This window comes from Eumetopias jubatus, unplaced genomic scaffold (genome assembly GCF_037043125.1).
Source record: "Eumetopias jubatus isolate StellerSeaLion01/CBP00866 unplaced genomic scaffold, mEumJub1_p1.0 scaffold_10, whole genome shotgun sequence".
NCBI classification, from domain to species: domain Eukaryota; kingdom Metazoa; phylum Chordata; class Mammalia; order Carnivora; family Otariidae; genus Eumetopias; species Eumetopias jubatus.
The window spans coordinates 39,192,742-39,216,528 of NW_028274816.1; the positions used below are offsets into that span (position 1 = coordinate 39,192,742).

General features: G+C 64.5%; 1 protein-coding gene and 1 long non-coding RNA gene across 6 annotated transcripts in view; one reads left to right on the forward strand and one right to left on the reverse strand.

Annotated features, from left to right (window-relative positions):
• PIEZO1 (piezo type mechanosensitive ion channel component 1 (Er blood group)) overlaps window positions 1–23,787 on the reverse strand; it is a 53,963-nt gene extending 30,176 nt beyond the window's left edge. For 4 of the 5 annotated variants that reach the window (XM_088027541.1, XM_088027542.1, XM_088027539.1 and 1 more), the window contains exon 1: window positions 23,448–23,787. In XM_088027541.1, the coding sequence (XP_087883667.1) occupies window positions 23,448–23,508 (61 nt within the window). In that variant the 5' untranslated portion in view covers window positions 23,509–23,787. Of the gene's footprint in view, window positions 1–15,212; window positions 15,244–23,447 lie in introns of those variants that run through there. The other variant, XM_088027540.1, reaches the window with a different exon arrangement.
• Window positions 15,515–16,165, forward strand: LOC114199319 (uncharacterized). The gene is made up of 2 exons (XR_015769160.1): window positions 15,515–15,686; window positions 15,914–16,165. It is a non-coding gene; the product is annotated as an uncharacterized LOC114199319 (long non-coding RNA).

Genomic DNA, 23,787 nt, shown 5'->3' on the forward strand with positions numbered 1-23,787 from the left:
GACTAGGGGCAGAGCCCGGGGCTGGGGCGTGGGACTCCCGTCCCTTCCCACCAAGCCCCGACCGAGCCCCTCCCGTCATCCCCACAACGAGGAAACCCTGACGAGCCCAGGTCGGTTCCAGGCCGCCCTGCAGCACACTCCCGCCCCTGGGAGCCGCCCCCGACGTCAGGGCGCCTCCTCCTTCCATTACACCTACTGGCGACAGCAACCGGCTCAACCAGAAATATGAAGTTTTGCAGCAACCGCGCATTTCCCTTTTAAAAAAAATCTATCTGATCTGGCCCAAGAGGCAAGCGGGAAATGCACTTACGGCAAAGGCTTCTAAAGCTTGTCTTCGCCTTCCAGCACCACACTTTCCAGCCCCCGGTTCTGCTTCTCCCCCCGCCACCACGCCAGCCCTGGCCCATCCCCAGAGAGGGTGGCACCCCCCACCCCCTACCAGCCAGGCGACAACTGTCCTCCCGATGGCCCAGCTAGCCAGCCAGCCACGCATCGGTCCGTCCAGCCGTCCTTCATCCACCCACCACCTAAGCAACCTTCTCCTGAGGACGTACTCGCAGGCCCTGCCCTGAGACACTCACGCTCTGACCCGCCAGGGCCACCTGACACTCCGGGAGCACCTACCCGGAGTGGGGGAGAGCATCCACGAGCAGGGGGGTAATACCCGCAAGCTGGGAGGGAGCACCTACGAGCAGGGAGGGAGCACCTGCATGCTGGGGGAAGCACCCACAAGCTGGGAGGGAGCACCCGCGAGCAGGGAGGGAGAAGCCGCGGGCCAGGAGGGAGCACCCGCGGGCAGGGAGGGAGCACCTACATGCTGGGGGAAGCACCCGCAAGCAGGGAGGGAGCACCCGCGGGCCAGGAGGAAGCACCCATGAGCAGGGAGGGAGCACCTACGAGCAGGGAGGGAGCACCCGCGGGCAGGGAGGGAGCACCTGCATGCTGGGGGAAGCACCCGCAAGCAGGGAGGGAGCACCCGCGGGCCAGGAGGAAGCACCCATGAGCAGGGAGGGAGAAGCCACGGGCAGGGAGGGAGCACCCGTGAGCCAGGGGGGAGCACACCCCGTGCGAGGGGGAGCACCATTTGTGCCGAGGGGAGCAACTGCAAGCAGGGAGGGAGCTCCACCAGGAGGGAGAACCCGCGTGCCAGGGGAAGCACCCACAAGCTGGGAGGGATCACCCGCGAGCAGGGAGGGAGAACCCGCGGGCAGGGAGGAAGCACTCGCGGGCAGGGAGGGAGCACCCGCGAGCCAGGGGAGAGCACTCCGCGTGCCGGGGGGAGCATCTACAAGCAGGGAAGGAGTACCCACAAGTCGGGGGGGGCACGCCACGTGCCTGGGGAAGCACCCGCAAGCCAGGAGAAAGAACTCCGCACACCAGGGGGAGCACCCATGCGCCAGGAGGGCGTCTGCTGTGCAGGCACCAGGGAGGTTCTCAGAGGCAGAGGCACAGCTTGGAGGACGTGCCTTTACATTCCCTGGGCCTGGCTTGTGAGCAGCCGAGGCTGGGACGGGGAAGGTGACAGTAGTGCCTCAGTTTAGGAAGACAGAAAGTTCTGAGGATGTGTGGTGGGGTCGGTTGAACAATACCGAGAAAGCACTTAATGCCACTGAACTGCACACTTAAAAGTGGTTAAAATAGGGCACCTGGGTGGCTCAGTCGTTAAGCGTCTGCCTTCGGCTCAGGTCATGGCCCCGGGGTCCTGGATCGAGCCCCGCGTCGGGCTCCCTGCTCCGCGGGAAGCCTGCTTCCCCCTCTCCCACTCCCCCTGCTTGTGTTCCCTCTCTCCCTGTGTCTTTCTCTGTCAAATAAATAAATAATTAAAATCTTAAAAAAAAAAAAAAGTTGCATGTCCTACCGACTGAGCCAGCCAGGAGCCCCTACATTCTGTGTCTTTTACCCAAATAAACAAACCATGTGCTGAGTTCAGCGAGGGGTGTCAGAAACTCGAATCCAAGGGGCAGGGGGCCGGCCCGAGGCCCGTCTGCTGTTGGTGGAGTCAGCACCCCAGGCTGAGCGGGACAGACAGAATTTCTCAGAAGCTTATCTGCCCAAAGCAGGAAGTCGGAAATGAAGAGTCGGGGAGAGCAGGGTCAGAGGGCTGCCAGGTGACCCCTACCCGGCAGCCCGTGAGCCCCTCACACCTTCCTTTGCTCATGCACCCAACACACGCCAACCTGGCCGGTTCCGCAGACGGGGACACAGCAAGAATGCGAGGGAGGGGCCGGGTGTGCAGTAGAGGTGGGGTCTCTGCTCTCCGAGGCATCGCGGGATGTTCGGGGGGCAGCACACCAGCTCGCACGGAGATGGTCTGTGAGCCGGCCCGACACCATCCCCGACTCCTCTTCTGCCATCAGCCCAGCCAAGAGGCTGGGCACCAGGCAGGCGGGTGGCGCCCGGACAGCCCTGGACGCCGGCCCGGGGGACGTGAGCGGGGAACTGAGGCCCACTGGCTCGCAGCCCCGACAGGGCGGCAGCATGGCCGGGGAGACAGAAGGGGTGCGGGTCCCCTGCTATCAGGGACTGCGACGGGGCCAGGGGGCAGAGGAACCTGGCTGCCAGAGCCCCTGCTCAGGATGCCCGTCTGTCCAGATGCAGAGGGGGAGGGTCTCTGAGGGGCACGGCTTCCGTGCGGTACAGGCAGGATTTGGGTCCGGGGCTCGCAAGACCAGCCATACAGCCATGGAGGCTGCGGGCTGGGTGCCTGTGCCTGTAGAAGGTGACATTTCCTCTGGCCTTGAAGACCAGCTAAGACTGGGGGAAGGCCAGAGGAGGGGCTGCTCAGCCCCAGGCTAAAGCAGAGAAGGAAGAACTCAGTGGAGGGGACCAGGGCCCTGCCCAGCAGCTCCCACCTCCCACCAGAGCTGCCCCAGCTGGCCTGTGACCTCATGAGGGAAATATGCCTTTTCCGGAGCCAGGAACAATAGGTTGGGGGTGGGGGAGAGAGCCCTGCTGGGCAGGAAAGGGCTCCCTCCTGCCAGGCCCCCTCACCCACAGCACATGCTTAACCCTTTACAGACCCTTGCACAGCTGCCAGAGCCCGGAAGGCCCACCCAGCAAGCAGCCCACCAGACCCTTGTCCCGTGGATGACGGAACTGCAGTCTGGACACGGGACACACTGAGCCCCGGCCCCGGCCAGTGCCAGGTCAGGAAGGGGAGGCAGAGGGCCAGCGAGCGTGTGGGACCCCATGGCCCCAACCCACAGGAGACACCAGAGACCCTGCTCAGCACACAGTTCCTGGGACATGTCCCCTGAGGCTGGCCTGTGTGTCAGGTGGGCCCAGACTGTCCCCACCCCGTCCCTCCTGTGGGAGCCTGAGCTCTGAGCCTCAGTTTCCCCATCCACAAAGCAGGGTGAACAGAGCACGCAGGAAGGGCTGTGGGGTGATGGGCGGGCCCTTCACAGGCTGGCAGGGTCCCCAGGGACGGGGGTGGGTGTCTCCAGGTCCACCTGCAGGGAGGCTCCAGGAAACACACGTGGCCGCGGAGCACGCTGCCACGCAGCCTGCGGGATGCACAGGCCGGCGCCACACACACACAGCAGAGGCGGTGTGGAATGGCGGAGGCCGGCGTGGCTCGGGGACCCTGGGGGCTCACGGGGGCTCCGGCTGACGTGGGGCAGAGGCTCTGACGTCACGCCGTGGCCCCTATCAGCATGAGAAGCTGAAAGGACAGTGTCCCTGGGAGAGGCCAGAGTCTGCAATCGGGTGGTTCTGTCCCCGCTCTGCCTGCTTCCTCAGCTGGTGACGGGGACCCCAAGGGCACAGGAACTGCGGGACCTAGCACGGGGCAGGAGGGCGACTGTGGGCCCAGCCCTCAGGCACCCCGAACACCACACCCACACCGCTGCCCGCCGTCCACGCACAGAAGGATTTCTCTTGTGTAAAATAAAAACAGGATTCGTGCCCCTAAGTGTACAAGAAGTTCCAGAAGGGTCTCTCCCCAGTCGCTGTCACGGTCCACCTGTGCACGAGGGTCCCTGCCTCCGTCTGTAAGGCCCCCTCTCCCGGCAGGAGAACGTTCTCATGTGACTGGGAGGAACACAGCACAGAAGGGCTCAGACGCGTGGCCCGGGCTGTCCTTCCACACGGGGCCTGCGGGCTGGGGGGCGGGAGTCACCTGAGTCCCCAGGGCAACGGCAGGACTAGATTCAGCCTCTCCTGACCCGGGCGGGCACCTTTCAGGCCTGCCTTCTGCTGCCAGCCAGGCAAAGCCCTGGGGAGGCCAGGTGGGGCCCAAGGACCGGAGGTCAGAGTCCCAGGTAACAGCTGCCAGGGTGGGGTGGGGTCCTGCTCCGAGCCCGCCCGCTGTCTCCCGGGAGTGTGCTCACTCTGCCTTACCTGGCTTGGAGGAGAAACCCGTAAACACTCCCCTGCTAGCTTTTTTTTTGGGGGGGTGGGGAACAGACGTGGCAGAGGGGGCTGACCCTTGCCCTCCGCCAGAGCTGCCCAGGCGGCGGGGCCTTCTGCCCCCACAGCACTTGGGAGGCCACGCCGGCCATGCTTCCCCAGCGGGACATAAACACTAAGCCCAGACCCTGACCCAGAAGGGAGAAAGGGCTGGATTTATCCCACCTTTCTGGAAGAGGAATACTGGGAGGTCAGCCTGGGCTCCGGGAGGGAGCTGCCCAACCCCAGCATCCCCTACCCTCTGAGGACAAGGACCGTGGTCACAGAAGGCGAGCGCAGCAGCAAGACAGGGCAAGGCAGGGAGCAGCAGAGCCCCGGGCAGGCGGGCGGGCAGGAGCAGAAGGTAGGGGGTGGGACGGGGGCCGCACCCACCACACTGGCAGCCAGAGCAAGGCCCATGGGCCCTCCGGACACCAGGCACCTCGCCACCCTCCACTCACACAGGCCACCCCTGCTCTGCACCCCGCGAGGCGCTTTCCAGCGCGTGCCCCACAGGACGCCGCCCCACGGCCGCACCCTACCTGGAGAGCCAACCCTGCTGAGGGGCCTGCCCCTCCATCCCCAAAGCAAGTCCAGCACTGGCCACGCGCCGGCCTTGGGGGCTTCCTGCCCACAGCACGCCACGCAGTCCTGGGGGGCGGGGGTGCCAGGCATGGCCGCAGGGAGAGAGCACCAGCTCCGCGGGAGGAACGGCCCAGAAGCCCTTCACAGTTCACAAAGCTCCAGAACTCAGAGACTGGCCTGGAGTCAGCAGAGGATGGAGCCAGAGAACCCCGCACGGCCCCGTGGCGTGGGGGGGGGGGGGGGGGGGCAGGACACAGCGGGGGCCCCGGCAGCCAGTGCCAAGGACACTGTGTTACCTACTTGGAGCCCAGCCGAGAGCCCCAGGCCCCGCGCTGCTGGCCGAGGGTTGAGTGAGCACGGGGCCCAGACGCTTGGTTTTACGGCTCACCTGACCTCCCAGGGCTGGGCGCAGACAGCCAGGCCCCCTCCCCGTACCACCAGCCCCGTGAAGCTACGGTGAGTGCCTAGGCCCAATGGCGGACTGGTGGCCACCGTGGGCCAGGGACAGAGGAGCCCCCACAAGAGGGACAAGGCCATGGACACCTGCCACAGACCTCCCGGTCGGTCCTCAAGGGTCCGGGAGCCCCTGACCACTTACAGCTGGGCCGCCCTTCCAGCCACACCTGGTCCCAGACAGCTTCCGAGAGGTGAGGAGGGCAGGGGCAGAGGGACGGTGCTGTCCTCTTGTCAGCCTGGGCAGGGGCGTGACCCACTGGGGGTCCAGGGACCCAACGGATGGCGTGAGCCCACACCACGCAGGACGGGCGCCCTGAAGCAGGGCGGTGGGTGAGCAGTGCAGGCAGGCTGGCCTCCGGGGCCATCTGCAGACCTCTCAACCCCAAAGTGTCCTAAGTGGAAGCACCTCTGGGACCTCCCACGGCAGGTGCTGTCCTCCCTGCTGGCCAGGCAGAGGCCGGTGAGCACGAGAGGGCGCTGCGTGTCCGGTGCGCTTGCCCATGACTTTGCTCAGACAGCCCACGACTGCGAACACCCAGCACGGCCGCGAGGCCCGCTACCCGGCCACCAGCACCTCCCTCCGCATGAGACCCGGGCAGCCGCCCCCCGGGACCGGGACCCGCTGGGCTTCCCAGGGAAGCAGCGGGGACCAGGGCCGTTGCGTGTGTCGTGGGCTGTCTCCCGGAAGGGCCCACATGGGCAGCCACGAGAGACACTCTGTGCGGAGGACCAAGCCGGGCTCCAGGCTCGGGTGGGGCCCGCATCCCGCGGGGAGGGCCCTCCCAGGCTCTGACCTGCTGCAGCCGCAGGTAAACAAGTGGGGGGCGGAGTGCCCAGCAAGGGAGTTTCTGGACCAGGCCCCACAGGGCACCCCTACCCACGTCTGCGAGGACACGGTTTGGCAACACCCCCCACCTTGGGCCACCTAGAGCTCGGGGCCCGGCCATGGAAGGGGCCATGGTGAGTGGGAGAGCTCACACCATGATGTCCCCGAGGCCAGCAACCCGCAAAGGAACCCCCTAGCATGTTGGGGGATGGGGGGTTGGGGGCTAGAGCCCTCTGGGTCTTCACCTGGGTCAGACCTGTCCAGGCCCTCACCAGATGACGGCTCTCCCGAGTCACTGCCACGGAGACTTCCCAGGGACAGGCCAGCCTCCTTCAACCACAAGGAAAGGGGTTCCCCGCAGAGCTGCACCCCCAGACGGTGACGGGCAGAGCAGGTCGGCCAGGGGCCTTATGTGCCCGTGTGGAGCCCTGGCCCTCACGGCTCTTCCCTGGACGACAACTCACGGCCCACAGGTCAGGTTACAGGACAGAGTCAGCTCCAGACTGACAGACACCCCCCCCCTGCCCACGCAGAGCCCCGGGCAGTGTCAGGACACACAGCCAGAGACAGGGGCGGGCAGCCACTCAGGCCGGGGCCAGGTGACAGCTGGAGCCCCAGGTGAGGATGCAGGTGTGCCCAGCGCCCCATGCTCAGCGGGTGGCGACACCCTCCCGGGGTGAGACTCCCACGTCCATGGAAGACAGCAGGCAGAGGTGTGGGGGCGCCGGGCTGGCCGGGGGCCACGGCTCCTCTGTGACCCTCTGCCACGTCATCTAGAAAGGCAGGACAGCGGCTGTGGCCCTGCCCTCCCAGGCGACGGACGATCTAGGAAATGGACACATATGGCAGGTCAGCTCTGGGGCAGGGCTTCAGGAGAAGAGGGGCGCCTGGGGGGCTCAGTCGGGTACGCGTCTGACTCTTGGTTTCGGCTCAGGTCACGATCTCGGGGTCGTGGGATCGAGCCCCAAGTCGGGCTCCCTGCTCAGCGCAGGGTCTGCTTGTCCCTCTCCCTGCCCCTGCCCCCCACTCACGTGCCCTCTCTCTCTCAAAAATAAAAACACAAATTAAAATTAAATGAGTAAGTAAAACTGAAGCAGGTGTCGCCCGGGGCTGCTGCTGGCTCTCTGAGAGCAAGCGGTGAGGCTGGGGGTCTCAGATAAGCCCTCACGCCCTCGGGCTGACCCGAGAGCCCAGAGGCCTTGAAGAGAGCAGCCCGGATGGCAGAAGCTCTGGGTAAACGAAGATGCTGCAGCACCACCCCCGACCCCGACCCCGCATTCCAGGCTAACTGACAGGACTGCTGTCTCCCTGCGGAGGTGCCCCAACGGCGCCTGAAGGGATAGTGTCCCAGCGCCACCCCACCCGGGCCCTCTCCTGAGCCAGATGCAGGCTCTCCGCCTGAGCTGTGCATGCGCAGTCCCCGCACGCGCAGGCCACCCAGCCCCTCACATAGGGACGGAACCCCCGCCCAGCACTGGGGGCGCGCACTCCCCTGCCCTCGACAGCGGCCCCACCGGCAGCCACTGGGGCCCCGGGGTGAGCACCAGCAGCCGGGGCAGCGAGTCAGAACGAGGGTCCACACACGGCCCAGCCCGTCGCGTGTGCGGCTCAGGCTGCACCCAGGGACGTGGAGAGGGGCGCGAGAGCCGGGGCACCGCCTCAGGGTGCATGGTCTCCCAGGGGCAATGGCGGACAACTGAGGAGCGCACAAAGAAACGGGACGAGAAGGAACCGGTCAGTGGAAACAAGCCCGCGGGAGCCAGCAGGACAGACTCACGGAAGCCCTTCCCTTGGGAGCAGATGGGAGCTGGGCCCAGAGATCCTGCAGAGGATGGTCCAGTGCAAAGGCCCTGGGGCAGAAATGCTCTCAGGAGACCAAGGAAGGCAGCGTGCCACCCAGGCTCTGAGTCTCAGCCACAGAAGACTGGGTCCTCCCGGCCCCTCCAGCCAGCTGGCTGTTCTCCTGTCATGTTCTTCACTGTGCCAAAATTGAGCATAACCCATGGTGTCCAGCCATGGTCCTTAAAGTGGGATCCCAGGTCAGGCCACCAGCATCACTGGGAATTTGGTAGCAGCACAGATGCTCCAACTCTCCGGGGACAGGGACATGCCCTACAGACTCAGAACCCACACTCCAGAAGATTCCCCAGAGACATGAAGGGTGCAGTGTGCCCTTTTTCCAACTCAGAAGGAGCAAGCAACACGAATGTTCATTTCAACATACTGGCCAAACCTGTCTTTGGGTTTTTTTGTTTTTGGGTGAAACGATTTATCTATTTTAGAGAGAGCGCTCCAGCGTGAATGAGGGAAGAGGCAGAGAGAGAGAAGCAGACTCCCTGCAGAGCATGGAGCGTGGGGCTCCATCCCACGACCGCAAGGTCATAACCTGCGCTGAAAATAGAGTTGCTCGTCTAACTGACTGAGCCCCCCAGGCACCCCCATATCTGTCTTTTGATGCATGCATCCACCCTGACAGCGTGACCCTGGGACCTCCCCTTCAAGGACGACGACCTCTTCCCGGACATGCGGGGGGGGTCCCCTTATCCTTCGGCCTCAGGCTGCCTTCCTGCAAACGCCTTCTCCTCCTAACCCCAGGACCAGGACGGAGACAGCGTCCACTCTGGGGGTCACCACAGCAGCCTGGCTTTGGAGCAGCTTCTGGGCTGCTTAACACCTTCCGATGGCCCCCCCTCGGGGCCAGGGCTGCCCTTCCAAACCGTGGGGGTCCACCCCAGGCTGACCAGGTGCCCACATCTCCCCAGCTCTAGGCCTGGGGCTCAGGGTTGAGGTGCTGACTCAGAGCCTCAGCCTGTGACTCAGCCAGCCCACAGCACCCCAAGTCCCAGCCCGTCCAGTCCAGCTTGTGCAAACGGCCGCAGAGCCCAGTTGGCCCTGCTCTCTGGGGGCCCTTCCCGGCAGGACGGAGGAATGCCACCTGGCCACCTCCTGCTGCCAGGCTGGGGCGGGTCACTGGCCAGGTGGGGGAGGGGGACACAGGCCCTGGGAGCCCTGCCCTCTCCAGGGCTGAGGAAGGTGGGGGGCAGGGCACTGGAGGTTGAGGACAGGTGGCTGTCCTCTGTGTCCTTCAGCGGGAGACCACAGTCAGGTCCTGGCTCCAGCTTCCCCATTCTGGGCCCTGGTCTCCCTCTGGGTGAAATGGGACCACAGGCACTGGCCCCATGACCACCTTTCTCCGCAGCAGACACCCCGCCCCCAGCACAGAGCCCGTTCCCCAGAAGGCACTCCATGAAGGCGTGCCGAGCCCCTCGCAGAACCAGTGTGAGGAGCAGGTGACAGGTCATGCTGGGGGCGGGGGTGGGGAGCGTGGCCACGGTTGTGGCGAGCCTGAGGGGTCAACTCCACTCTGCACGGGGCAGGAGGTCAGGGGACGTGTCAGAAAGCCCGGGAGTGTGTCATGTGCCAACCCGGGCCGGGCGTTTGTTAACGGGCCCTGGGGCTGGGTGTGGTGGCTTCTGCGTCTACCTGGGGAAGCTGCCTGGCATTGAAATCCGTTGACTGTCAGCAAATAGATGACCATCCGTGAGCCAACCGGTGAGAGCCGTCAGAGCAGAGGGGAGGCCCCGGGGAAAGAAGGAATTCTCCGGGGCTGGCCTGTGGAATGTGGACTCAGGATTGCAACATACCCATCCTGCCTGAATTCCCAGCCTCTGCTGGGGGCCCCAGAGGCCTGGGGACCAGCTCCGGCCACAACCGTCCTTCTCCTCCGGGTGTGGGTACGTGTGCGCGAACACGCGTCTTGGGGAGAACATCCGGTCTGTCGTGTCCTGCTGGGCCTGCTGCTCTGACGGACCCACCTGGTGCCATGTTCCACACCATGAACACCAGGCCGGCCCGCTGCCTCTGCGGTCCAGGCCCAGGCAGCTGAGGCTCGGGAGGACGGGGCAGGGGCGGGGCACGTGTTCTCTGGAAATTCAACAAGCTCACGAAATGACCAAGGGAAAAACCAACACTGTCCACTCCTAACAACCAGCCTGGCCCCACCCCCAGGAAACCAGACCCTGCAGCAGGGACCCAGCCCACCCCGCCCTGAGCATCCAGGCCCCATCCCCCGTGTGTGACATGTCCCGACCAGCCCACCAAACACCCATTTCCCCCCTTTTCTCCATTCTGAGGTTTGGACGCAGAGAAGTGCAGAAAGCACTAAACGCGGGCGTCCGTGCCCCAGGCCCGCGCGTGCTCTGCTGCCGGGGTTTTGTAAGGTAGCCGGTGCTGAGTAAGCTGCCCTCGGCTCATCTCCCTCAGTCACTCTCCCTCCTCTCGGAGAAACACTCTTGGATTTCAGGATATCCTCACAGAAAGAGCCACTTCTGAGCTCCGGAATTCCATCCGGGGTCACTTCCAAGAGGGCATTCCGGGCCTGCAGCTGTGGTCTGTCTGGGAAGGAAAAGGAGCCTCACAGCAGGCTGGCCATGGGGCCAGGCCCTGTAAGCCCATCGCGGCCATGCCAGGATTCCTGAGAGACCAGAAGCCCGAGGCCCTAGCTGGCCGCTGAGCGGGGGACAGAGGCCCGGGCAGCCCTGCCCTGCTGCTTCCCGAGGCGGGAAGCCCAAGCCTGCAGAGGGGAGGGGAAGCCCTACCCCCACCCCATATCTCAGATCCCCGCCAAGCACCAAGCACTGTGGCCGAGCCGCACTCCTAACACGAGGCTTGGTGGAGGGAGGCCCTGCCGTGGCCAGCCCGTGGACAGGAAGTGACAGACCAAGGCAGCTGGGCCAGCGAGTGACAGCGCCCAGGCCGGACGAGCCTCTCCCGGCCTAACCACGGGCAGCTCAGGCCCCTGCCCCAAGGCATGTGTGACCGGCGTGCCCCCTGCCCAGCTCCCCACTGCCTCCTGAGTCCAACAGACCCTCCGGACCGAGGTCTGCAGAGCGGGACCGGAGCCTGGAGCTCTGTGCGGTCGCTGGGCAGGGCCGAGGCCACACGCAGCACACGCCCCGGACGAGAGAAGAACGATGGAGCAGCCGCTCAGAGAGCAGAGCGCGCGGCCCCACAGCCTGGGGGAGATGACGGGTGAGGACAGGGCTGGCCTGGCCCAAGCTATACATTCGGTTCCTGGAAAAAGAGGGACACGCTGCCGGTTCACCCACCGCATCCTGTTTTTATGGAAACTAATCTAATTCCTACCCACACAGCAGACACCCAAGGCGGTCCTGAGAGGCCACGGAGAAGGGGCGCCTCACTCGGCCTGGCGTGCTGGAGACAGCTGCCCTCGGCCAGATCCACTTCCGAGGGTCGGAGCCTCCGTCCCAGGGGAGGCCTGGGGATGACGGGCCCTTCCCAACAGGGAGGAACTGGCCGGCTCGCGTCCACCCCCAACCGCAGCGGGACCCTGCTCCAGGACAGTGGTCCAGGGGTAGCTGTCACCCTCAACGGGCAGGTCAGCAAGTGCCAGAGCTACCACAGCCTTCGAGGACCTGCCCCTGACCTGGCGGCCTCGGGCCAGGGCTTGAGAGTCAGACCAGCGTGGCCGGAAGCCCAGCTCTAAGTCCGCACGCGGTACGATGGGGGTGCCAGCCCCACCCACCCACCTGGGAGGCCGCTGAGGGCCACAGCCACCCTGCTACGCTACCAGTCCAGATTTGTGAACAGGAAGCGTGCCTGCTGACACCCCTGGGGCCTGAGCTCCCACCTGACAGCGACGGCAGGCCTGGGACACTCGGCTAGCTGTCCAACGCCTGACCACTCCCCCAGGCCCCTCCTGCTCCTAAAGGTCAGGGCGGAGCCTGGGCCCCTGCAGGCTCTGGATGGCGAGAGGGGCGAGGTCTCTAGGGCATCGGGCCAGCCCTGCCCCAGGCTGCTGCGTCCCGCGAGTCCCCGCTAACACACAGAAGAGGCTCAAGTGCATCTCCTCCAGCAGCTGCAGCCAATGGCGAGAGACCACGGAGGACCGGAGTGGGAGGTCCCGGGAAGCCTGGGATGGGGGCCGGGCAGGCCTGCAGAAACCTCTCCGTGCCTCCCCCATGGTGTCCTTCCCACCACGGAGGCCCCCGAGGCCGGGGACATTCCCCACCCATAAGCAGACACGATGTCCGGCAGTGGGGGTCCCTCCCCTCCCCTCCCCCACCAACGCTGCTGGCCACATGCACACAATTCCATCCTCGCAGCCTAGGTCCGGTCGGGCCCTGCGAGAGCTGGACAGGCACCTGCCATGGGCACAGCCTGCCCCCCGTCCCCACCGAACCATGCCCTGGCCCCCAGTGCCCTGCTGTCACCCCAGACCACACTCCTGACCAGCCACAGGGCCCCAGAGCCAACGTCCAGGCACTATGCTCCCCAGCCTTGGGACCTGGAACTCGCTGGTCCTCTTCAAGCTGATTCTTCAACTGGTACCTCGGAGGACACATGAGGATGGTGGGGACGCAGGGGGTGGGGGTGGGGGCTGCATATAGCCACACGGGGCGTTGCTGTCTGTTCTCCCATCACCAACTCTGAACCCCATCCTGAGAGCAGGGAGTGGTCTCGAGAGGCCAAGCCCTCTGCCCTGGAGCTTCCCAGCCGAGCCGGTAATGGTCCCCCCAGCGTACCGGCCAGGCGTCCTCCTTCTGGGAGGGTCAGCAGGGGCGCCCACCACCCCAAGCAAGGGCTCTATGTGCGACAGACACATGCCTGCCCCGACCACCCCCTCCCTCCCTGGGCCACACGCACCCTGGGCTGGCACCCTCCTCCAGCCACCAGCCCACAAGGTCAGCCACGACATGTCCTTGCTGCTGTCCCATGGGAGCACCCAACAGCCCGTGACTCAGCCAGACACAGCAGGTTCCATTGTCCCTGCCCACGGGGGCCTGAAGCTGGGCGTCGGCACCCCACCAGCCGCCCCCTGGGCTCTGGGACGTCACCAGGCTGCCCCAGATTCCTCCCCGGTGAGAGCACGGACATGCTTGGAGGCCCCGGTGGACAGCTCCCTAATTAGAGTGCTCTGCGGCACGCACTGCATCCAGCACAGGCTCCGCGGGACGTGGGCGCAGCCCTCCCACCGCGGGACCGTGGGGCGGGGTGAGTCACAGGGTCCTCAGCGAACGCGCAGCCTGAGGCCGTGAGGGCTCGCGGGAGGCGGCACCCTGCTCGCCTCTCAGGTCAACTTCACAGAGTTCCCCCGGCCCACGCCACCTGGCGGGTCACCCCGAGGGCCATGAGGCCAAGCGGGGCAGGTGCTCAGCTCGCAACTGGGGCATAGGGAGGCCCCCAGACAGAGGGGCACCTGCTGGTGCTGAGCGCCTGGCGTGGCAGGCTCGGCGCCCCCGGAGCCACGCCCCAGGGCCCACCTGCCACGTCAGGCAGGTATGCCCCACTTCCAAAGGCGGGGCATTCGCGGCTCAGAGAGGCTGTGTCACTCGTCCCAGGGCGCCCAGGAGCAGAGCCAGACTGGGCGCCGGGGCCGACGGGACCTACGTGGACAGGCTCCTGCGGGTGCTTCTCCCTCCCGCTGCCTCCCACATGTGGCCTCACAAACCGTGGGTCTGAGGACTCTGGCGGCCTGGCAGGTGTGCGGCTGTACCCAGGAGACCCCAGGGACAGCGTTCAGGGCCGGGCAGAAGTCAGTTGAGGTCCCCCACTCTCCACCTGCACACACAGTGGGGCCACACAGCGGGGCCACGGCAGGACACAGGTCCACAGAAGTGCCACAAACCATGGCAGACACACTGCTGTCCTGGGGCCATCCTGGTGGGAGGCTTCACTCCCCACAAGGCCACCAGCATGACCAAACCTCCAATGCCAAGACCTGTGGGCCATACCTGGAGGCTCCAGGGCTGACATCCACACCTGTGGTCAGAACTGGGAAGAGCGGGCAGGAATCCCGACCCTAGCACAGCGGCCAGTGAGGAAGCTGGGGACATGTCCCGTGGCCCGGCATCCCCGACAGCCGCGTGGGCTCCTGCAGCCTGGCCGCCAGCCGGCGCCACCACTAACAACAGCCTGACAAGGAAACCAGCCTCCAGTTACAGTAACCACTGGACAGACTGCGGGCCCTGTGTCCCTGGAGGCCGTGCCCGGACCTCGAGGCCCCTGCGGTCCCAGGGCCCCCCGTGGCCGCCTCCTTCTCTGAGGGATGACCCAGCAGCTCCACTCACATCCTCAAGTAACCCTGAGCAAAGGCGGGAGCTCCTGAGGCCACCCGATAGGACGCGCCTGCTCCTGGCCGGCCCCCTTGGCCGCACTGCCCTCCCCACAGGGCCGCAGCCCCTCCAACGTGCCACCAACAGCCCCTGCAGACAGAAAGGGGGGCACAGTGGCTCCTGGCCCTTCAGGATGCCTGGAGTGTCTCAGGCTCCGGAACGTGGTACAACCCGTCCGGCCCACAGCTTGTCAGGCCTCCTCCGGAGGCAGCAATCACTCCTCCCTCTGCCTGGAGGGCCAGGGTCTCCTCGATGGAGAGCGAGCCCTGAGAGGAGCGTGTCCCCCTCTGGCCCTTGTACGTGACTCAGCCTCCAATCCTTGTCCCTGGCTCTTCACACAGGGAGCCTAGGGGAACAGACGGAGGAGACAATGAGCCCTCCGACCGTGGAAGACGGAGAACCACAGGCCACGAGCTTTGCACACTCAGTTCAGGGGCAACGGAGGAGATGGGGAGGGAGAAGAGGGGCCTCCCTCCAAGGACAGGAGTGGCTGGGCGGGGGGTCCGGTGAGCGGAGCACAGGCTCCCTTCTCCAGGTGCCCCCACAAGCGTGAGCCTGGCCTCACTCGGGGAGGACGGAGGGTGGCCCCCATGCCCAGGGTGTCTCCACCTGCAATCTCAGAGGGCAGGACTGATGGGTGGGTGCTGCATCTGCAGGAGGGGGGCCTGGCACCCTCCCCGTTTCCTCAGGCACAGGGGACCCACAGCTCACCACCCACCCCCAGTGTCCAGGATCCCGCGTGGAACCACCTCCAGGCCAGACAACGCTCCCACGCTTTGCTTCCGTGCTGGCTAGAATCACTCTCGGGAGGTCACACTCACCCATTGCCCGGATGAGGACAGTGAAGCAGGAGTGACCTTGCCGAGGTCAGAGCAACAAGCACAGTGCCCGCTGCCCATGGGGCCCCCAAGCACCGTCCCTGGACCGCCGCACCCACCCACAAGGGCCCCCACATCCCTCTGCACTGCCAAGCCCCTGCTCCTGACCTTCCGAGATTAGGGCCCATCCTGGCCACCTCCCCCTGGGCTGGCAATGTGTGCCCGCTGATAAGGTCTGGGACATGGTTTCAGGCAGGACAGGAAGTGTCACCGCATGGGGCTCAGGAACCAGTGGGTGGGTGTGACCCCCGGCACCCGGAGCATCAGAGGGCAGCCTCAAACGGTGCCCCTCTGACAGGTCTCCAGAGCCTCTGCTCATGCAGCCCCGTCCACCCACAGGACTCTGCTGGGCCAGGAGGCAGAAGAGGAAGCAGGAGATGGGGCTGTCCTGGGCGAGGACTGCAGCCCACTGACCAGGCAGGTGCCGAGAGCGCACTAGGAGTTCGTGGGGGCGGGGCGGAGGGGCTGGAGGAAGGAACGGGGCACGCCGGGTGCAGCGTCCGCAGGCTCTGAGGCTGCCCTGTCCTGGACTCCAAGCTGCGACTCCAGGGCCGTTATCCTGAGGGGGGAGTCCGGGGTGCTCGCTGCGAGCCGGAGGGACCACAGGAGACGCCTGCATGGTCACTTTCAGCATCACTTTCCAGCAGCTGAAGGAAATGCACTACTGCCCACAGGCAGCCCCAGGGAGGCCAGGCTGCCCCGAGTCCCAGCCATGCCAGCAGCCCCGGGGACTTGGGATTACAAACGCCGGCTCTCAGACGCCGGTAAGAAAAGCGTGCGAATCGGCAAAGCCAAAGGCAGGAAAACATGTGTAGCACGTGCAACTGATGAAGAGCTTAGAATCTCGGCTCAAAAAGAATGCCCACAAGTCAAAAATAAGAAGACCTGCAACCCAACATTTTTATGCAGCTAACTTTTTTTTTTAAGATTTTATTCATTTGACAGAGAGAATGAGATAGAGAGAGAGCATGAGAGGGGGGAGGGTCAGAGGGAGAAGCAAACTCCCCGCTGAGCAGGGAGCCCGATGGGGGACTCGATCCCAGGACTCCAGGATCATGACCTGAGCCGAAGGCAGTCGCTTAACCAACTGAACCACCCAGGCGCCCAATGTAGGTAACTTTAAAAGACACAAGAGGAGACACTGAAGGTGACGAGCATCATCTGGTGTCAGGGTGATGCAGACCGAAGCCACGGGAGACACTTCACCCCATGGACTGGCTACCATGGGAGCCCTGCGCAGGAGTGTGAGCATGAGCGTGCACGGCCAAACCCGGGAACATGACAGAGTTTGTGGCGGGGGGGGGTGGGGGGGGAGGCCAAGTCAGAGACTCGGTGCAGGTGTTTGTGCCCAAGTGGCCCGTCACTGGAGGGGTGGCCGGAGTGAGGTCTGGCCATGGGGGCAGCTCAGGAGGGGCTGGGCAGCTGCCGCCCCGGGGCATCTGCACTCGGAAACTGCGCCTAGACTGAAATCACGAGGGTGCGCGGGCGACCCTGCGGGAGGAGCCCAGCACCTTGGCACGGTGACCTCAGGCAGCTGGGGTGACCTGCTCCTCTGGGGGACCACGTGGGAGCACCCCCAGCCAGAAGACACAGACCCACCCCAGCACAGAGCCTGGCCCTCAGGAGTGCCCCTGAGGACCCAGGTCTCAGGCCGCCGCACGCACGAAAGGAAAAGCAGAGACCAGCTAAGTGGGGCACTGGAATGACCTGTTTCCTTTCCCCTTAGAAGTTCCCTTTAGGGGCGCCTGGGTGGCTCCGGCGGTGAAGACTCTGCCTCTTGGTTTCGGCTCTGTTGGGATCTCAGGGTCCTGGGATGAGGCTCCGCGCTCAGCAGGGAGTCTGCTGGAGCGGCTTCTCCCCCACCCGGCGTGCTTGCACCTGGCCAGCACGCGCACCGTCTCTGTCTCTGTCTCAAATGAGTAAATCTTGGGGGGGGGAAAGGGGTCCCTTTCATGTTGTTACGGTGACATGTTTAGAGAGTGTTTCAACCACGAGGAGAAATGAGATACATGCGCGCGGGGAGGACAGGGCTGGGGAAATGTCTGCACAGGGCAAGAGGCCGACAGCCGCAGGCCCTGCTGGGTCTGGCGGACCACAGATCGAGACCCGGGCCGCCGAGGCTCCTCCTCGGGGGGCCACCTGCCCAGGGACCGCCCCATCTGGCCTCTGGTCGCTCCCGCCGTCCCGAGGAATCTGTTTGTTTTCTGAGCTGGGGAGGAACGAGCGAGCTCACACCTGGGCACTGCGGGGCCGGGCTGGCCGGGCGGGGAGCACCCTGCGGGACGCGGCTCCCAGCGCAGGGCAGCTCCTCCCCACCAGGAGGCCCCGGTCCCGCTGTGGAGCCAGCTGGCTTGAGGGCCAGTGCGGCCGCCCTTCACTGGCAAAGGAAACCACAGGAGGTGACTGAGGCGGCCGGTCCCTCCTTAGCCGGAGCCCGAGGAAGGAGAAGTGGCCCCGGCTATATATACTTATGGAGAAAAACAGCGTGCACATCGAGCCTGGTAAACAGCTGCCCGTTACGGGGAACCTAAAAATACTCCCTATAATTATGTTATTAAAACACACCAGAAAAATTGACCCACCCCACTCGACAAAGTCCGCACGACACGGCTGCAGGGAAGCAGGCCACGCACGTCAGCCTGAGGGTGCCCTGGCGTCACCCAGGGGCCGGTCTGGCCGGGACCGCGGCCCCAGTGTACAGGGCAGCTCTCTCGTCCCCGAGTGGGTGGCTTCCCCCCAGGGCCGAGGGTAGCCACCTGCTCTCAGCCTCATGGGCTCATGGACAGAACGGGAAGCTCCTCTGCTTCCATCCCCAAGACAGGCTCACCAGAGAGGACAGCAATGGTGCGACTCCAGAGACCCAGAAGCCACCCAAACGCCCGCAAGTGGCGGCTGCAGTAACTGAGGGACAGCACGGGACACGGCCCCCAGTGAGTGTTCCTTCCAAAGCACCTGGGGGAGATAGGCTCGGAGGGTTAGGGAGGGAACGTTGCCTTATCTGATCGCAATGTCACCATCCCACGGAAAGTATTAATATTTGACTTGTGTAATTAAAAGCAAACAGAATATCAAAACAGGAAGCCTCCACCACAACTGTCCACTCAGCCCCTTCCAGGCCTCCTCCTGCCCCCACCCCCACCTCCCACCAGCCACCATCAAGGGATTAGAGCCTAGAAAAGATGCACCCCCCACAGCACCCCAACCACCGGGCCACAGCTCAGCTCCTTCCAGACAAGGGGCCCCCTCCCCAGCCTGGCCGCCAACGCCCCCCTCGCCAAGGGCTCAGCATCCCCCCCCCCGCCCTGCCCCACACCCGGCCAGGACTTCATTCTCTATGGCGCTATTGGGGGATGCCGCCCTGCACGAGGTATCTGGGGACTCCGCTTCGTATGGTGTAGTTTGCTGCACTGTTTCTCTCCCATCTGTGCTTAGCCCAGTGCTGCGTGAACAAACCCAACAGACCGGGAGCTGGGAGCACCCCAGATGACCCTTTACAGCCAAGGAAAGCACGGCCTGGTTAGAAACGGCGAAGAATGAGCCCCGGCCCCCCCCCACATCCACCACCATTAGCCCCCACACAGAACTTAGGTTCCTGTCTCCTGCCCAGAGCTCAGTCCACGAGACCTGCACGAGGGAATGCTTGAATGCATTTGGGAAACGCTCCGGAATCTGTGCAGGTGGGCATAGTGCATGGTGGCAGGGGGCCAGCCTGCCCTGGACACCGCACCACCCCCCGGGGAACCGCCCGTGGACAGCAGGGCAGCCCCAGAGGTGAGAGGCCCCTTCCACTCAGCTCCCCAGACACCCGGCCGGGCTGCTGACAGCCAGCACCCAGGTCTGGCGTGCTGCACATCTGGGAAAGCGCTCTGGGGCTCCTGGCCCACGAGGTCTGTGTGTGGGAGGACGGGCCACCGCCTGCTCCCATCCGGAGCCCTAGACACCCCTGAGATCAGAGACCTGGGTGCCGCCTTCCAACTTTTATCATCTCGTTTACAGGTGAGGAAGCTGGAGCCCAGAGAGTGGTGAGGGCCTGGCAAGTTCGGAGGACACAGCAAAGTCAGCTACGCCTCCCAGGGACCTCCCCCCCAGGCCCCCCACGGGGAGAATCACACCAGCACCGTGTGGTGCTTACCTGCTCCAGGACAGTAAACGCTTCATCCCCAGCTTCCTCACATCCTACCTGTGTGATCTCAGATGAGTAAATTAACTTCCCCAACCCCTCAGTTCATCAAGATAACAAGCTCAGCTCAGAGAAGTTCAAAGGTCAGGATCGGGACAGAGCTCAGGTGTAGTGCATGTGGTCCTGCCCGGCCCCACGCTGAGTGGGCCGGGGCTGCCAGCCGCACTGCCCCGCCCCCCCAGCCCAGGAAAGCAGGAGGCAGACTCTCTGCACAGATATACTGCACTGCAGATGCGTGCTGCCTCATTGTTTCTGAAATGCTTGAAGTCTTTGACCACGAGGAAGTACAAACGTGCTTTGGGAACCAGAAGGAAAAAGAGCTACATTAAAAAAAAAAAATCTACATAGAGGCGCCTGGGTGGTTCAGTCAGTTGCACGGGTGCACGTCTGCCTCTGGATTTGGGATCTCGGGGTCCTGAAATGGAGCCTCCCCCGCCCCCCAGGGCTCTGAGCTCAGCGTGGAGTCTGCTTGTCCCTCTGCCCCTCCTCCTGCTTGTGCTTGCTCTCTTTCAATTAGATGAATCTTAAAAAAAAAAAGGAATCTAAACAACGTCTACGTATTTCTAAAATAGGTAACACAATAAAGACCAGCGTTTTCTTGAATTCTAAGGCAAAGGGGATTTCTGAGGACCAGAGTGGTCAAGAACGGCTTTTCCCGTGGCAGGTGGTGGCAGACCTAGGGGCATCCACCGGCCTCTGGTGGGCTGGCCCCATCTCAGGACCCCACCACAGAAGGCAGTCCCCTGTGGCGGCGCTTAGAGCCGCTGGGGCCCAACAAGGTGCCGTCAAGAAGGCCTCCCCTTCTTTCTCTTCATCTTCCAGCAACAAGGGCAAATTTAGTGCTCTGTCAGAACAGGAGACACCGCCCAGGAAGCAGCGCTCGGGGCCAGGATCTGAGCCCAGGGACTCCTCCCACCCCCAGAGAAGACACTTCCTCTGCAGGACCCTTCCTGGCCAGCGTGGGGCTCTCCACATCCTGCTGCCGGTGGGGTGAGCACAGGCAATCTGCCATCAGCTCCCGGGCCGACCCCACCCCTCCCCCCTCCACGCACTCACGTGCACGCACACACCTGGGGTCCTGTCCCCCAGCCTCCTGGGGCCTGCTGACTCACTCCACCATCCCGGCGCCCACCCCCAGCTCCATGGCCCCACAGTTCTGGATGCTTTCCTTCCTAGTGGCACCTGCAGAGCCCGGCCTCTGAATGTGACAATCCCAGGCTCCATGCTGGCTCACTGCAAATCGGTCTTCCTGCTGCCTTCCTGCCTGATCACAAGGGTGTGGGGACAGTAATGATGAAAAGAAGGAAGTGTCCCCATTCTGAACAGTAGCACTGCTCAGTGACAGTGTGGGACAGGTGACGGCCCAGGGTGCGGTGGGAGGCCGACAGGGAGAAGCCATGTTGCCACACCACACGGGTTTCCCGTAGTCAGTGATGGTTACCACGCTCTACCCACCTGTCTTTCAGACCAGGGCGTTAGTTTCTGGGAGCCCCCCGTTAGGTCAGGAGTCAGGAGGCGTAGCCTAGTCTATGGGAATCACAAAATGTCCCGCCCAGACATCTCCCTAGAAGCTTCCAGCCGGGGTCCTCAGCCCCTAGGGCTCGGGGACAACAGGGGAGCCATGTGAGGCTGCTGTCCCTGCTGGGGAGCTGGGGAGTCTCCGCCACTGTGCAGAGGCAGGCAGGCTGTTCGGGGAGTGGTGTGGGGTAACTGAGGGGCACTCCAGGATGACTCAAGCCTTCACCACGGCCGCTGCCGAGCCGGCCCAGGGCACACATGACTAATAGCCAAACGCCTTCTCCAGTAACCACGCACTCGCCTCCAAAACACTGCGGAACTACCCATTTCTAGCCAAAGCCTATCACGGAATGAGGCGGCGCCCAGAGAGGGGCAGAGCCAATGGCTCCTGCCGGGCGGCTGGGCCCGACCATCAGCGGGGGACAGCGGGAGGGTCCCCGGGGAGCTGCCCACGCCCAGGCCGGGAGAGCCAGCCTCAGAGTCTCAGGTATCACCACAGGGCTCTCAAGTCGGTTCCACACCACCCTCTCCCAGAGCTTAAGAAAAAGCAATGAAGCCAAGCCCTGCACCCAGACACAGAATCAGCGCGGGGCACGGCCTGTGCATCGGAGTGTTTGAAAAACAGACTTTATTTGGAAGGCAGTTTTGGGTTTACAGACAAACTGAGAAAAGGATATAGTGAATTAGTCACCTGTGGTTGGAAGGCTGCCCAGCTGACTCCGGTGGGGCTCGGGTGGGGCCCCCTGCATTAGCACAAGCATCCATTGAAGAAGAGGGCCCCCCCAGCACCCACATGGGCACTAGCCGGGAGCCAGAGAGCCCAGGAGCCCCGGCTACTTATCAGGCCCACACACTCGGGCCCTTCGGCCCATTCTGGTCCGCCACCTGTTTCGGTGCAGCCCACGAGCTAGCAATTTTACATGTTTTCATGGTTGGAAAAAATATCAGAAGAGTTCATGATGTGAAAATATTTACTGTCTGGCCGGTGACAGGAAGAGTTTGCCGTCCTGCACCAGGAGTCTCCACCGCCTGCAGGGGGCGCATCCTTCAGGAAGGGCCCCTGCCTCCACAGGGCCTCCCCTGGCCTCACGGGTCCCTGTCCAGCGAGGCCAGGCTAAGGAGGCCCAGGTGCCCTGCAGGGCAGAGGGAAACCTGCCGTTTGAGAAGCTTACCCGTGCACTCCCCTCCCACCTCCAGCTAGGTCTAGTCTGCTTGTCTGTATGTCTGGCTGTCTAGAGGCAAGAGGAGGAAAGCCAGCCAGCGTGGAGAACGGTCCAGGTGACCCGGCAGTCTCCCCTGAGCTGATCCCGGGCGGCCCTGTCCACACAGGGCTGACTCAAACTCTCCTCTCCGACCTCAATGGTTTCCATTGATTCCTGTCCTGAAAATTTCCCCGCTTCACCATCTTTCTCTGTTACAAATCAAAACAGAGTCTGTTTGGGAGCCAAAGTGCAGGCCACTCTGTCTCCCACGCACTCCTGGCCCCCAGGGAAGCCAGCCCTACCTAGGACAGAAGTTGGCAGAGGCCCACCTGGAGGGACTTAAGAGGCCCTGGAAGGGCTTTCAGAATCCAAACACCCCACCCATCACGGTCTGACAGACTTCCACGATGCGAACGGTTCCATGTTTCCCTGAACGCATTTAATCAGACTGCTTTCCAGCTCACAGCTGGTAGAGGCGGCCCCACGTGGAGGGGCTGAGGGTGGAGGACCACGGCAAGGGTGGAAGGCGTTCTTGGGCACTCTGCCCTGGGCACCCAAGAGGCAGGAGGGCTGCAGAGGGGGGCCTCAAGAGACCGAGGGACACTGATGCCCACCGCAAGCAGGGACGAGTGATGCCAGGATTGGGGATCCTCAGCTCTAATACGGAGGCCAGAGCCTTCTGGGGGCTGTACCTCCTCCAGGCCAGGGCGGACCCTGTGGAGTAAAAGCCAGGGAGGAGCCTAAAGTATCTTTCCCAAAGCACAGGCCTGCCCGAGGCCGCGGGGGTGGGGCCCCACGAGCCCAGGGCACCCAGGGACGGAGGCACGTTAGTTCTGCTCGGGAGGCTCCACGTTAAACAGCTCCAGGCAGGAAGCCCGCCTTCCCCCAGATTGGTCAGGAAGTCATCATGAAAGTTTGGTGTTTTTTTTTAACACGAAAGAGAGAAAGAGATTCGTGCCCCCCTTCTCAGCGCTCCAGTCCGAGCAAACCAACCCCTCCGGCGCCCGACTCCCCCGCGTCCCTGCGGAGGGCCCGGCCGCTCTCCCCGCGCTCGCCGGCCCGCACCCGAGGGCGCCCGGGTGCCACCTCACCCCCACCCCGCCGCCGCCCTCCCGGCCCCGCGCTCGGACGGGGCCCCGGCCTCCCAGCTGCGCTCATGCTTCTGGAATGCGGGCGCCGCGGGCCGCGCGTCCCGGGGAGTCTCCTCGCCCGGCGTCCGGGCGGGGAAGTGGGGGGCCGCGGCCCTCGTCCAGCCCAGAGCCCCCCGCGCCCACTCACCGGCCAAGAGCGCGAAGGGCAGCAGCCAGTAGAGCGCCGCGCCGAGCACGTGCCTCTCCATGCCCGGGGGGCCCGCGGGGCGGGCCGGGGGTCGCTCGGCCGCCGCGGCGCTAGGGGGACATGGCGCGCAGGGCGGGTCGTCGCACGTGCCGCGCCCCGCGGCCAGGACCCCCGGCTGGGCGGCGGCGACCCGAGCGCCTCCGCGGCCGCCGCCGCCTCCTCCCTCGCCTCTTCCTTCTCCTCCGCCTCGGCCCGGGGCCCGCCGAGCCCGCTCCGGTGCCAGCCCTGCCCAGCGGCGGAGCACAGCGCGCGGCTCTGGGCAGCTCGCGGAGGCCGAGCA